The following is a 14,003-nucleotide window of genomic DNA, read 5'->3' as shown; positions in this document are numbered from 1 at the left end:
AAACTAAGGAGATGATTATAGACTTCAGGAGGAAGTCAGGGGATCATGACCCAGTTCACATCGAGGACTCAGTAGTAGTGGAGAGGGTCAAGAATTTCAAATTCCTGGGTGTAAACATCTCTGAGGATCTGTCCTGGAGCCTTCAAGTTGATGCAATCACAAAGAAGGCTCAGCAGTGGTTATACATTGTGAAGTGACTAAGGAGGTTCAGTATGTCACCAAATACTCTCAAAAACTTCTACAGGTATACCGTGGAGAGCATCCTGACTGGTTGCATCACTGCCTGGTATGGAGGTGCCAAATCTCAGGACAAGAATAAACTCGAGAGGGTTGTTAACTTGGCCTGCGACATCACAGGCAATAGACTCCACTCCATCAAGGACATCTACATGAGGCGGTGTCTTAAAAAAGCAGCCTCTATCCTCAAAGACCCCCACCACCCAGACCACTCCTCCTTCACTCTGCTACCATCGGGGAAAACGTACAGAAGTCTAAAGATGTGCACTCAGTGGCACAAGGACAGCTTCTTCCTCACTGCCATCAGATTCCCGAATAATCAATAAACCAAACACTCTGCCTTACTTTTTGTGCACAATTATTATCTTTATTTTATTTTTTATAGTAATGTTGTAAGATGGTTATAATATGTTTGTTTGCTCTATAATGCTGCCACAAAACCAAATTTCATGACTTGATCATGAAAATAAATCCTGATTCTAAGAACATTGGCTTCTACAATAACGCATTAACCTGACCAACCCCAGCAATAGAAAAATGCTTGAAAATTGTGTGGAATAAATATAATTTATTTAACAATTTTAAAATGTCAAATATATTTTTGCAGAATGGATTTGTTTGTGTCTCTAGTTTCAATTCATGAAGTGGTACAGTGTCTACTACATCTTATAGGATGTTCTTTTATTTTCCTCATTTACAGGCACAACTAATGATGTAGGTCACCTCCATCATCCTTTAAATCCTCATGTAACCCAGGATCCAGTAACAGGCCAAACCATTTTGATCAATACAATGCCTACAGCATCACACAGTGAACAGATGTGTATGTATTTTATATCATTTTTGTGTTAATAATTTACTGTGGACTTTTGAATAATTTGAGACTTTTATGAAAGTATTAGCATCCACAATAATAACAGAACAGAAATAATAATGAGGAAGTAACTTTGTAAAATATATTTGTAACAGTAAGTAAGATTGTTATTGTTTTACAATGTAACAATACAATAGTAATGTACTTGAGGGAAGAGCCTGCTAAGAGGGAAATGGCCTTTAAAATGCAAAAAAAACCTGCATATGTTGAAAATCTGAGGCAAAAAATATAATGCTGGAAGTATTCAGTAGGTCAGCAAAAAAGAGAAACAAGGTTAATAGACCTCACGTCTATTGAAGGCATCAACGTGAGGTATTACCTCAAGAAAACACACATTTCATAAAGGATACTCATCACCGAATCAGGCTCTCGGCTTACTACCTTTAGACAGAAAGTACAGACACCTAAATCTGGCTTCATTAATTTTCCAACATTTGTCAGGTGCTTGAACCTCCCTACTATACTCTTAACATTGCTCCAAGATCTGCCTGGGCTAATGTCATCGCACATATTTTGCTCTGCTGGTCAGCAGTGAATATTATTTGAGCAAACACGAAAGCCTGCAGACATTGTGATTGAAGTAAAAACAGAATGCTGGAGAAACTCAGTAGGTCAGACAGTATACTTTACATACCTTGATGAAGGGCTCAAGCCTGAAGCATTGGTTGTGTATTACATACACTATTTGACCTGCTGAGTTTCTCCAACTTTGTGTTTTTACTGGGTATATTATTTATTCCTTTTTTCTTCATTTTATATTTGTTTTCATTTTTCTTCATGGTATCTTGAGTGTTATTGATACTTAAATCATAGTTATGTATGTTTTACATACCTAGAAACTGCAGCATCTATTACATATATATATATATATATATATATATATATATAGATACAGTGTGTTTCCTATTTCAAAAATGCTTGAGACCGGACCTATCTCAGTTAAGTGGATTTTTCAGATATTCAGGAATTTTCTCTAAAGCAGCCCAGTAGTATTAGGTTAATACTTGTATTGGCTGTCATCGATCCCCGACACTTCCCCACACAGTTGCCAATCCCAGACACCTCCTTACTGCCATTGCCAAACCTGCCAGGAAGCCCGAGTTTCCCACTCCTGCTCTGGAGCCTGATGTCCCTCCTCACCTGAAAGAGGTAGGAGATTGTACAGGGATTGTCCTCCACCAGAATTTCAGCGTCCCTGCTGAAAGGGTATTTGACAGAGGGAGCGGCTCGGGCAAGTGGGGAGAGAGGATGGCTTGGGTGGGCGAGCAGGAAGAGAGCATGGCTTGGGTGGGCGAATGGGGAGAGAGCACAGCTTGGGTGGGCGAACGGGGAGAGAGCACGGCTCGGGTGGGCGAGCGGAGAGAGAGGACGGCTTGGGTGGGCATGTGAGGAGAGAGGACAGCTTGGGTGGGCGAGCGGGGAGAGAGCATAGCTTGGGTGGTTGAGTGGGGAGAGAGTGCAGCTTGAGTGAACGAGCGAGCAGAGAGCATGGCTTGGGTGGGCGAGCAAAGAGAGCATGGCTTGGGTGGGTGAATGGGGAGAGAGCACGGCTTGGGTGGGCAAATGGGGAGAGAGCATGGCTTGGGTGGGCAAATGGGGAGAGAGCACGGCTTGGGTGGGCGAGCAGGGAGAGGGGACAGCTTGGGTGGGCGAGTGGGGAGAGAGGACGGCTTGGATAGCGAGCGGGGAGAGAGGACGGCTTGGGACGGTGAGCGGGGAGAGAGGACGGCTTGGGTGGGCAAGCGGGGAGAGAGCACGGCTTGGGTGGGCGAGCGGGGTGAGAGCACAGCTTGGGTGGGTGAACGGGGAGAGAGCATGGCTCGGGTGGGCCAGCAATGAGAGAGTGAGGCTCAGGTGGGCAAGCAGGATGAGAGTGCGGCTTAGGCGGGCAAGCAGGGAGAGAGCGGAGTATTCGGTTCACATTCTGAGAATGCCACAATGTAATTTAGCACAAAGTTGCAGAAACTCACAGCAAAAAAAGCAACAATTGATAAATAGATAATCAGTGCTATCCTTTCTTTCAATGTGTAACCTGTGGACAAATGTCTCATTTGTAAAACTGATTCCCTGTAGCCCCACTTGAGCACGGTGGGTAAAAAAAAATTCAACTTTTTTCAAATTGTGACCTCATGTCTCACCTGAAAAAAGTACTTCTGGGTATTTGAAATTTTGGTTGATTGGTTTTTAATGTTTTATTTTATGTACACTTCTTTGCAGCTACACCAGAAACACCACTACCATCTCCTCCACAAGGTTCAGGACAAGAGCATTACAAGCTTGCTTCAAACCAGCTTTCTGTTATTTCCCATCAAGGACCATTGCCAAAACTGAAGGGCTTGTGATGCCAAACTTAAAGAATGACAGATAGTTGTTTTCTGTCCTTTTTGAATGCTAGGAAGCTAAGTTACACTAGTGAATCTGAATCAAGCCATAGGTAGGAAGCAACACTGTGATTCTGTACTGTAGTCCACTCATTTTGTGTCTTTGTCAATACTGAAAGTGCAAGAAGTCTTAAACATGTGTTACAATCTCAGGTTAATATTATAAAGAGATTTGTTTAAAGCCATTTGTTTTAAGACAAAATAAATTTATCGCAGCCTGTTGTAATTTTTATAAATTGTAGATTAAATTCACCAATTTGAATATGGTTGGTTGGTTCACAGTTTTCTACATTAATACAGCCATAATTAATTTGTTAAGTGAATATACAAATTATGTTAGACTTGAGAATGTTATAAACCATAAATTCTACCTTTTGAGGCTGAATGAGTCATAAAGTTATAACCCAACCAAAGTTCAGTAATTGCAAAATTTTGATCTACAATATATTTTTACATCCAGTATCACAATACTGAAATATTCCTTTTTTAAAATAGTAAATATTTGTTTTAAAATTGCTCCTGCTTTGAGTCACAGCACACTGTACTAACTCAGATGTATTTCATACCAGCAGAGGACAAACCCCATCTTATAATGGGGTCTTTGATTGCATGTCCAGAAGAGGGAGCTACACAAAAAAGTAACACACTCGCACCCTTACTATTCTGTACCTTTTAAAGAAATCACTGGCAGCTTAAATGAAATAGGATCCAACGTGATGTCAACCTTAACACTGAGTGCATTAGAATTGATCTTTTGATATGGTTGGTGAATAGTTTTTGACTATTAACTGCCTTAAATTGCTGAATGCGTCCTTTATTCTACCTTGTTTAAATTGGACGGACATATTTTAATACTTTTTCTTTATTTGTAAATAATGAGTAATTTGATAATCACTGTAATTTATTATGATGGAAGAATCTATTTTATAAATGAAATTATTTTTGTATGAATTATTGTAAATGATTCAAAAGTGATCAAATCCTGAAGTAAATCAATACTGGAATTTAAAGTGTACACAGTTTTAAATGTAATTCTGCATTGTATAAGTTGAATATTCAGTACATTGCATGTACTTACAAACAATTTGAGTTCTCCACATACTAAAATACAAATAAATGTTAATATCTTTCAATAATTTACATTACATAGCCCTGGTTTTGGGAATTTTGTACTGCTCGTAAAGACCTTCATCATATGGCCTATATATATTTGCATATTACTTTCATTAAATTTGAAAGTTAGCTTAGGAAAGACCTTTGAATTTTTGAACACCTTTGATACATCTTCCCAATGAATGATCAACACTACCATGTCCAGCTGTTGAAGGTAAGATTGTTTTAAGAGTCTATTTTGAGCTGGACTGAGAGGGGATGGTATGGTTTCTCTGTTGATCTGCTATCCATGTGCTGATAATGTTCAGGGATTGCACCATTTTGACTAACTGATATGAAGTAACAGTGTGATGTGCCTGGCACAAAATTATGTGTTGCTTGGAAAGCAACTTCCAGAGAACATTTTCCTGTGCCTCTCAGCCTATGCATAGAACCATAGAAGACTACAGCACAGAAATAGGCCTTTCAGCCTGACTAGTCTTGGCCAAACTATTTATTTTGCTTAGTCTCATTGGCCTGCACCAAGATCATAGCCCTTAATACCGCTCCCATCCATGTTCATATCCAATCTTCTCTTAAATGTTAAAATGAAACCTGCATTGACCACTTCCGATGGCAGCTCATGCCATACTCCCACCTCACTGAGTCAGAATCAGAATTTATTGTCATGAACAAGTCACGAAATTCATTGTTTTGCAGCAGCGACACAGGTGCAAATATTGCTATAAAATACCAAATCACTAGTACAAAAATAGAGAAACTGTGGAAGTGTCTGTGGTTCATTGTCCATTCAGAAATCTAATGATGGAGGGGATGAAGCTGTTTTTTTTGCTGCTGGGTGTTCATCTTCTGTCTCCTGCACCTCCTTCAAGATAGTAGCAGTGTGAAGAGTTCATTACCTGGATGGTGAGGGTCCTTGAGGATAGAGGCTGCTTAAGACACCACCTCTTGTAGATGTCCTCAGTGGAGAGAAGACTAATGCCCATGATGGGGCTGGCTGAGTTCCCAACTCTCTTAGTCTTTTCCTGCCCTCCATTCCAGACAGTGATGCAACCAGCCAGAATGCCCTCTATGGTACACCTTAGAAATTTTAAAGTCTTTGGTGACATAACAATCCAACTCAAACCCCTCACGAAGTCTAGCCACTGGCAAGCCTTCTTCATGATTGAATTTATATGGAGGCCTCAGGATAGATCTTCAGTGATGTTGACACCCAGGAATTTGAGGTTCATAACCCTTTCCACTGCTGAGTCCTCTATAAGGAGTGGTTCATATTCTCCCTGAATTCCCCTCCTGAAGTCCACAATCAGTTCCTTTATTTGACTAACATTGAGTGCAATGTAGTTGTGATACCACTTGACTCCAGTACACTTCCACGCTGCTGTCTGTGATTCTGCGATGACCGTGATGTCATCGGCAAATTCGTAGATGACATTTGAACTGTTCCTATCCACAGTATCACGGAGGTAGAATGAGTAGAACAGTGGGCTAAGCACACATCCTTGCGGCTCTGTTGATTGTCAGTGAGGAGGAGACATTGTTTCTGATTTGTACTAGGGTCTTGCAATGAGGATGCCAAGGATCCAGGTGCAGAGGGCAGCAGAGAGGCCCAGGTTTAAGAGCTTGTTGACCAGTACTAAAAGCATGATGATGCTGAGCAGTAGTTGATGAAGAGTAGCCTGGTGTGCGTGTGGCTGTTGTCCAGGTAATCCTGAGTGGAGCGGGCTGAGTGGAGAGCCATTGAAATTGCATCTTCTGTGGAACGATTGTAGTAGTTGGCAAATTGCAGTGGGTCCAGATCCTAGGTACAGGTTCATTCTAACCGTGACCAACCTCTCAAAGCATTTTAGCATAGTAGATGTGAGTGCGACAGGGCATTTGTTATTGAGGCTGCTCACTCTGTTCTTCGTGGGCAGCACTACGATCGAAAGAAAGCATTAACATTTCACCTTTCATCCCCAACCCACGTCATCTACTTCTGACTCACCAAACCTCAGTGGAAAAAGCCTGTTTGCACTTACCCTATCTACACTCCTCATAATTTTGAATATCTCCATCTCATTCTCTGATGCTCCAGGAAATACAATCCAAAACGATTGAATCTTTCCATATTACTCAGTTTCAAGTTCTGGCTGCATCCTTATAAATTTTCTATACATTCTTTCAATTTTAATAATATCTATTCTGCAGAGAAGTAACACAAATGGCCCACTGTAGTGACTACTCCAGCAGAGCTACTAAATGAATACACCAGACATAGTGGTTAGTCAGTAAAGACAGTTTATTTGAATTTTCCTCCTCTTTTAAATCCCTCCTGGCCTGGACACCCAGAACTGTAAGTGACATCACCCTGTGCCTGCAACTCACCTGCAGAGTGCGTGTCTTAAAGTAAAGATGATGACAGCCCTGCACTATCTTGAAGGTGAGGACCCAACTCTCCAGTGTGCTGTGACCCAGCCTGCAGTGTCGTGCTTGGCCCCCTGGCCAGATGAATGAGCGGCGACCAGATCCATGTGCTGCACAGCTGCTCGGTGAGCTCCACGGGTGATGGTTTAGCCCACTGCACTATGTGCCCAGTTGGCCCGCTACACCACTCCCAACCCCCGAATTATCAACAAAAAGAGATGAACTGGCTGCGCACTCCTTGGGTGGATGCCCTTGTCCCCTGGTCTGGGGCAGCGAATAGAGGAGGTAGGGCCCACATATGCTGGTTTCAGTCTGTCTATACTAAACAGTTGAGAATGTCCCCTAATGTCTAAAAGGTACACAACCCTATCCCTTTTGATCATTGCATTCCCGGGGCCTGTCTACGCACGAATACAATGTCAGTGTCAGGGAGGGCTGGAGGCACATGCTGTTTGGAGGTTCCATGCCAGTTGGTTGGAATCGGCTTTCTTATTGCGACACGGTGTTTAAGCTGCTGAAGCACGTTCAGATCAGAAGGGCAGGAGTCGGACGAGAAGTGAAAGTCACCTAGAACCGAGAGAACTGAACCATATACCATTTCTGCAGACGATGCTGGCAAGTCTTCCTTCGGGGTGGTGCGCACTCCCAGCAGAACCCATGGCAATTTGTCTACCCAATTGGGCCCAATGAGTCGGGCTTTGAGTGTGGTCTTGAGTTGTCGGTGGAAACGTTCCACAAGACCATTGGACTGTGGGCGGTACGCTGTAGTGTGATGCAGTTATGTGTCACAAAAGCATGTCAGGGCAGTCCATACCGCGGAGGTGAATTGCGCTTCACAGTCTGAGATGACGTTTGGGAACTCCATTTGGCAATGAATGCTCTGGCACGTTTCAGCATTGCTGGATGGCAATGGGCCATCGTGTGAATTGGTCTATGACCGTGAGGATGTATCTCATGTTCGAGATGATGGCAATGGTTTGACCAGGTCTATACATACATGTTCAAAATGTCAGAGCACTACTGGGAAAGTCTGGAGAGGTGCTTTGGTGTGCTGCTTGTATTTTGAAAGTTTGGCAGTGGGTACATGTCTAGATCCACTGTGCAGTGCTTTTCTTAAGTCCATGCCATACATATTTAGTTGCCATGAGCTTGATCATTGCTCTGATGGAGAGATGGGATAGGTAGTGAACTTCGTTAAAAAGGTGCCGTCTCCGAGACATGGGGACTACCGACCTGAGGTAGCCCATAGACATGTTGCAAAGCAGACTCGGCCTGCTTAGTTGTGGTGCCACATGTTGTATGTCTAGTTAATGGCAATTCTGTACGCCTGAACATCTGGGTCCACGGCCTGTACACTTGCCAAGTCAGAAATATTGACGCCACCTGGACTGCACATTGGTAACCAGATTGTTTTTTTCCCTGAAACATGACTCACATCTGTAGTAAACTGTAAAATGTACAACAAGTGGCCAACCACTGGTCTGATATCTTGCTAAAGGCAAAAGTGAGTGGCTTATGGTCCATGAAAGTGGTAAAATGCTGGCTCTCCAAAATGTATTGGAAGTACAATGCCAACAGTTATCGATCAAATCCGCTGTACTTTATTTCTGATGGCCGTATAGGCTAAAGAAAGCCAGGGGTTTCCAATGGCCGTTGATGAACTGTTCGAGAACCGTGCCCACTGCTGTATCAGAGGCATTTGTGGTGAGTGCCAGGGTGGTGGTGGGATTAGGATGCGCGAGCATTGCTGCGTTGGTCAGAGCCACTTTGGCGGCTGTGAACACAAACTCCGTCTCCACGGTCCAAGTAACTTCTTAGTGCTTTGTGGTGAGGAATTGAAATAGTGGGCCAAGAATGTCGGCAGCTGCTGGAATGAAACGGTGATGCCATGCCCTAAAATTTCTGCACTCCCTTAACCATGGTAGGTTTCAGGAAAGCACATACAGCGTCCACTTCGGTGGGTAAGGGAAACACACCTACTGCTGTGATCTTGTGCCCCAGGAAATCGATGGTTGCTCTGCCAAAATGACGTTTGTTAGGGTTGATGGTGAGTCCAAATTCATCTAGTCTTTGGAACAGGCAGTGTAAGTGCCATTGGTGATCTTGCTCATCTTGACTGGTGATGAGGATGCCGTCTAAGTATATGTATGTGAATTCTAAATCCCTGCTGACAGTATCCATAAGCAGCTGGAAAGTTTGAGCAGCATTTTTTAAACCAAATGGCATTCTGAGGAATTCAAAAAGTCCAAAAGGAGTAATAATTGCTGTTTTGGGAATGTCATCTGGATGGACTGGGATTTGATGATATCCTTTGATGTGGTCAACCTTGGAAAAGACACTGCGATTGTGCAGGCGGGCAGCAAAATAGGGTATCTGTCAGCTGTAGTTATATTGTTGAGCCTGCGGTAGTCGCCACAGGGCCTCAACCCACCAGTGTTCTTGGGCACCATGTGTAACGGTCATGCCCAAGGGCTGTTGGAACATCGAATGATACCCAATTCCTCAATGGCAGTAAATTCTGCCTTGGCCTGCTGTAGTTTATCTGGAAGGAGACAATAAGCCCTGGCATAAATTGGCAGCCCAAGGTGTCAATGTAATGGGCCACCCCATGGGCCGTTGTCGAGAAATTGAATTTATGAAAGAGCACGCCAGGAAATTTGTTGAGCAGGGCAGCAAAGGTGTCAGTGCGTAAAGCATGCACCTGAGTAGGGAAACTCATCGTTTGCTGCTTGTTAGAGGGTACATTTGGAAAGTAATGATGTTGACTAGCTTCTTTCGCTTAATGTCAACCAGCAGGTCATGGACCCAGAGGAAATCTGCCCCCAAGATAGGCTGTGGGACGGAACAATGGAATACCACCTCTCCAATCTTAATTGTGACCTGTTGCGTGCCAAAGCTGGAGATGGAAGTTCTGTTCGCAGCTTGAAGGATGAATCTCTGCTACTTATGTGTTTTTTGAAGTATGTCAGTGGGAGTAAACTGAGCTCAGTGCCTGTGTTCATTGAGATATTTGCACTCCTGAGTGTCAACATAGAGATAGAAGAGGCCAGTACTTGTGCCAGCCGCCGAGGACACTACTGGCATTTGGCTTTGTCATTTCCCAACAACTTTTCAGGTTTGCCACTGCCGCCGTGATAGCCAAACGGGAGCATGCATCTATGGGCATTTTTCCCCCACCAGCAGTGGTTAAAAACACCATTCCCAGTGCCTGTCAGTACGTTCATCCCTTTCTGTTTGAACAGCAGCTATGAGTGGTGCATAGGGCATTGGAGATGTCTCTGCCAAGAACACGGGCTGTATATGGGCAGTTTCTTGCCTTGGCGTGTTGTAGGGTCTGACTCCTGCGCCATGTCATTGGGACGATTGAAATCCATGTTTGCTATTGGTATGGAGATGTAACCCGGGAACTTCTCCAGGAATAATGTCTCAAAAAGAAAGCAATTGGAATGGCCGTCTGCTAGTGTGAGCATTTCATTCATTAAATCGGACAGATTCCTGTCTTCTAGCCCTTCCATATTCAAAAGCCGCATGCCACATTCGTGTCTAGTTAATTCCAGGGTGTCCAGGAGGAACTGCTGGAACCTGGTGTATTGGTTTACTGCCAGGGAGTGGCCAATAAATTCACTTTAGCTGCTGTAGTGGCGTCCAGTGCCCTGACGACATGCCAAAGGTTTGTCTTCAGCTGTTATTCCATGAAGGTGGAACTGGGCCTCAGCCAGGTTCAGCCACACTCGAGGCTGGTGGGCCTAGAAAGGGGACAGGTGAATGCCTACTGTGTTAACTGCAGTTGTAGCTGCAGCATGTTGCATCCATGTTGACTATGGATTCAAGCTTCGGCTGAATCTTGCAATCAGGTTCACCAATTGTAGCGAGTACTCCAGTAAAGCTACGAAATTAATACACTAGACATAGTGGTTAGTCAGCAAAGACACATTATTTGAATTTCCCTCCTCTTTTAGATCCCTCCTGGCCCAGATACCCGGAACCGGAAGTGACATCACCCCGTGCCTGCCACTCACCTGCTGGGTGCCTGTCTTAACTAAAGACGATGGGAGCCCCGAGCCATCTTAAAGGTGAGTACCCAACTCTCCAGTATGCTGCGACCCAGCCCACAGCGCCACGCACGGCCCCCTGGCCAGGTGAGTGAGTGGTGACCAGGCCAGCAATGCTGCATGGCCGCTCGGCGAGCCGCATGGGCGATGGTTCAGCTTACTGCGCTATGCAGCCGCTCAGCCCACTACACCACAATTCTCCACAGTAATCCATCTTGTCTCATCCAGTTTCAGATCTGAAACAATGTATTCATTATATCCATTCAGATTAACCATCAATATAGTGTATCTTCATTCACAATTAATTGTAGTGAGGAATTCCATGTTGCGATAATTTTGTCAGAAAAATATTTCTTCCAACTTCCCCATTTGGACTTCAAGTCATATAGGCAGGTTTTGCCTGTTAATGCAAATAATCTTTCACTGTTTATTTTATCAAAGCTATAAGACAGCAGTTAAATTATTTGCATGTGCTGCAGTTAAATTACTCCCTAACTTTTTTCTATTTCAAATGAAAAAAACCCTAGCTTTACACGTTTTTTTCATAAAATATAATTCTCATGGCAAGTGTAAATTGCCCATATATAAACATATCTGTAATATCTTTTCTTTAACAAGAATCACATGGTTGTAGCCGACCGCTAAAAGAAACACTCAGTGTGGCAGGTTACGCTCACTCCTTTATTAGGGCTGGAAAGGCTGCTTTTATACTGTTCAAGTTCCTCCCATTTTTTTGCTGATTGACTGATCCATATGAATAACTATAGCGGGCGGGAACATCCATGCATATGAATGCCCTTCTTCCCCAGCCTGTTTCTGCTGAGTTAGCTGAGCACCTTGACCAATGCCATTTTAGGGCTGTTCATCTGATGCTGCCTCAGCTTCTACCCCCACCTGTTCATTGTCCTGGGAGTCGCTTTAGCGATCTCTGTCCACATCTGCTTCTGCGCAATGTACCGACTCGATCTCCACAATTGCAGGCTGCCACATGGTCCTTAAAACTAATATCCTCAGTCTTTTTCCAAGATCTTGTATATAGAAGCAAGGAATGATTCCTTCTGTACGATAGAACCATCTAAAAAGATGGAATCTCACTTTAGCATAACACCTTTACAATACCAGTGATCAGGATCAGACCTGGGTTCAAATCCCACACTATGTGTAAGGAGTTTGTGCATTCTCCCCTTGTCTGCATGGGTTTTCCCTGGGGACTCTGTTTTCCTCAAAACATACCCGGGCGTAAATTGGGCAGTACGGACTCATAGGGCTGAATTTGCCTGTTACAGTGCTGTTTGTCTAAATATTTTAAAAATAATTTTTCAATCCTTGTCTATCCAAACTTGTATCTTTTAAGGGTACATAGTGATGCTCTTCTGGATCTCACTGTAATAAGAAACAACATTTAAAACTTTCAAACTGAATGGTTTGGATAATCCTGTAAGTAATTATAGTCTAAAATTCCTATATTTTCAAAACTGTTTGGGACCTTGCATCATATTTCCAGAATTAGCTCTGGGCTTTTGATCAACAGAAACCCCTAATGAAGAATTAGAGGCAGCAATTCAACTTCAAGGATGGGGCAAATGCAAGTGCCTTGCTCAACTTATCCTTGCCACCTGCCTGCCTGTGGTTGGGTGATGGGGAAGAGAGAGTAATTATTCAATGTTATACTTGCAATGATGTTGGGTGAATTGGTGTTTAAATTTATTAATATACAATCTGCAATGATAAGTTATTAATGCATAAACTTGATTCCCATTAGCCAAAAGGTTCACAAAGCCAAGCAAGGTGAAATAGGTTCTGAATACTTTCCTTCTTCTTGTTTAAAATCTCCTTGCTAGTATCCAGTGTCAAACTACTAGGAGTATGGGCATCCAGTGGATAAAGGCTCCCTTAACATTCAGTAAAACTAATTCATTCTGCATCCCATCATCATGACCCTTTTCTGTCAGCTTGACAATGTTCCTCTGTGGTTTCCACAAGAGGGGCTGGAGGGCTTCTTTCATGATTTATGAGGAAAACTTTGACATGGAAAGCTTAAAGAACTCCCCTGTGATTTTTTTTAGGTTAATAGATAAAGCTACAGCATTTGCTTTCTGATTGCCAAATCTACAGTTGTTTTGAGGAGTGGGGGTGGAGGTAATTCAGGGGGAATTACATGGTATTATTGAGAGTGTTATATGGGGTGAGGGGGGAGGGGGAAATTCAGGTAGCAGGAGCTAACTGGTAGAGTGGGGGAATGCTTTGGTGTAATGGGAACCAGAGCTCACAGGTACTTGATTGCTCCAGGAACAGTGTACACGTGCAGGCTTGGAACTTTAGCCTTGTTCATGGGCTAAGGTTGCAGCTTCAGTGGCATTTGTCATGGATCTCCAGCTGGGCAACAGTTGAAACCACTGCCAACAGCCAGTTGTCCTGGTGGTGGAAGGCAACTCATCAAGGGAAACACCTTCCTAACTGTGATCATTGTCTCAAGTGTAACGTTCAGAAGCAGCCACATCTTTCAGGACAGGATTGTTCCTAGGACTGACCAGGGACATGCTTCAGAGATTATGGCAGCAAAATCTTCATCTTGGCACTAAGAGCCAACCATCAAACTGCCAGGTGATATGAGGTGACAGAAATTCAGCAATCAGTGCAGTGTCTTTAACAAGCAGGTCATTGCTTCTAAACCTGATGTAGCAATTATGGGACGAATAGATGTATTTAACATTCTAACTTATTTTTGCAGTTATCCATTTTTGCATAAATTTGATCAGGATTGCAGGCAAGTTAGCAGCAAGTGATAGTTGGTTACTGGTGGAAGCAGATTTGAAGGGGTTTACCCAGGGTCAGAGTTCTACAGTGTAAACAGGCCCTTTGGCCCATCTTTTCCATCCATATTGACCAAGTTAGCCCCAGATCTGCAAGCAGACATGACGTTTCCATGGGAATGGTGCT

The 14,003-nt window shown here is 43.4% G+C and overlaps 1 protein-coding gene across 7 annotated transcripts in view; it reads left to right on the top strand.

Annotated features, from left to right (window-relative positions):
- The window catches only part of LOC138755356 (hepatocyte nuclear factor 4-gamma-like), a 150,681-nt gene extending 146,097 nt beyond the window's left edge, over positions 1–4,584 (top strand). For all 7 annotated transcript variants that reach the window (XM_069921178.1, XM_069921177.1, XM_069921174.1 and 4 more), the window contains 2 exons: positions 938–1,060; positions 3,329–4,584. In XM_069921178.1, coding sequence (XP_069777279.1) covers positions 938–1,060; positions 3,329–3,453 — 248 coding nt within the window. In that variant the 3' untranslated portion in view covers positions 3,454–4,584. The remainder of the gene's footprint in view (positions 1–937; positions 1,061–3,328) is intronic.
- Positions 4,585–14,003: the final 9,419 nt, after the last annotated feature.

This window comes from Narcine bancroftii, chromosome 2, assembly GCF_036971445.1.
Source record: "Narcine bancroftii isolate sNarBan1 chromosome 2, sNarBan1.hap1, whole genome shotgun sequence".
NCBI classification, from domain to species: Eukaryota; Metazoa; Chordata; class Chondrichthyes; order Torpediniformes; family Narcinidae; genus Narcine; species Narcine bancroftii.
This window is presented reverse-complemented; position numbering and strand designations above follow the sequence as displayed.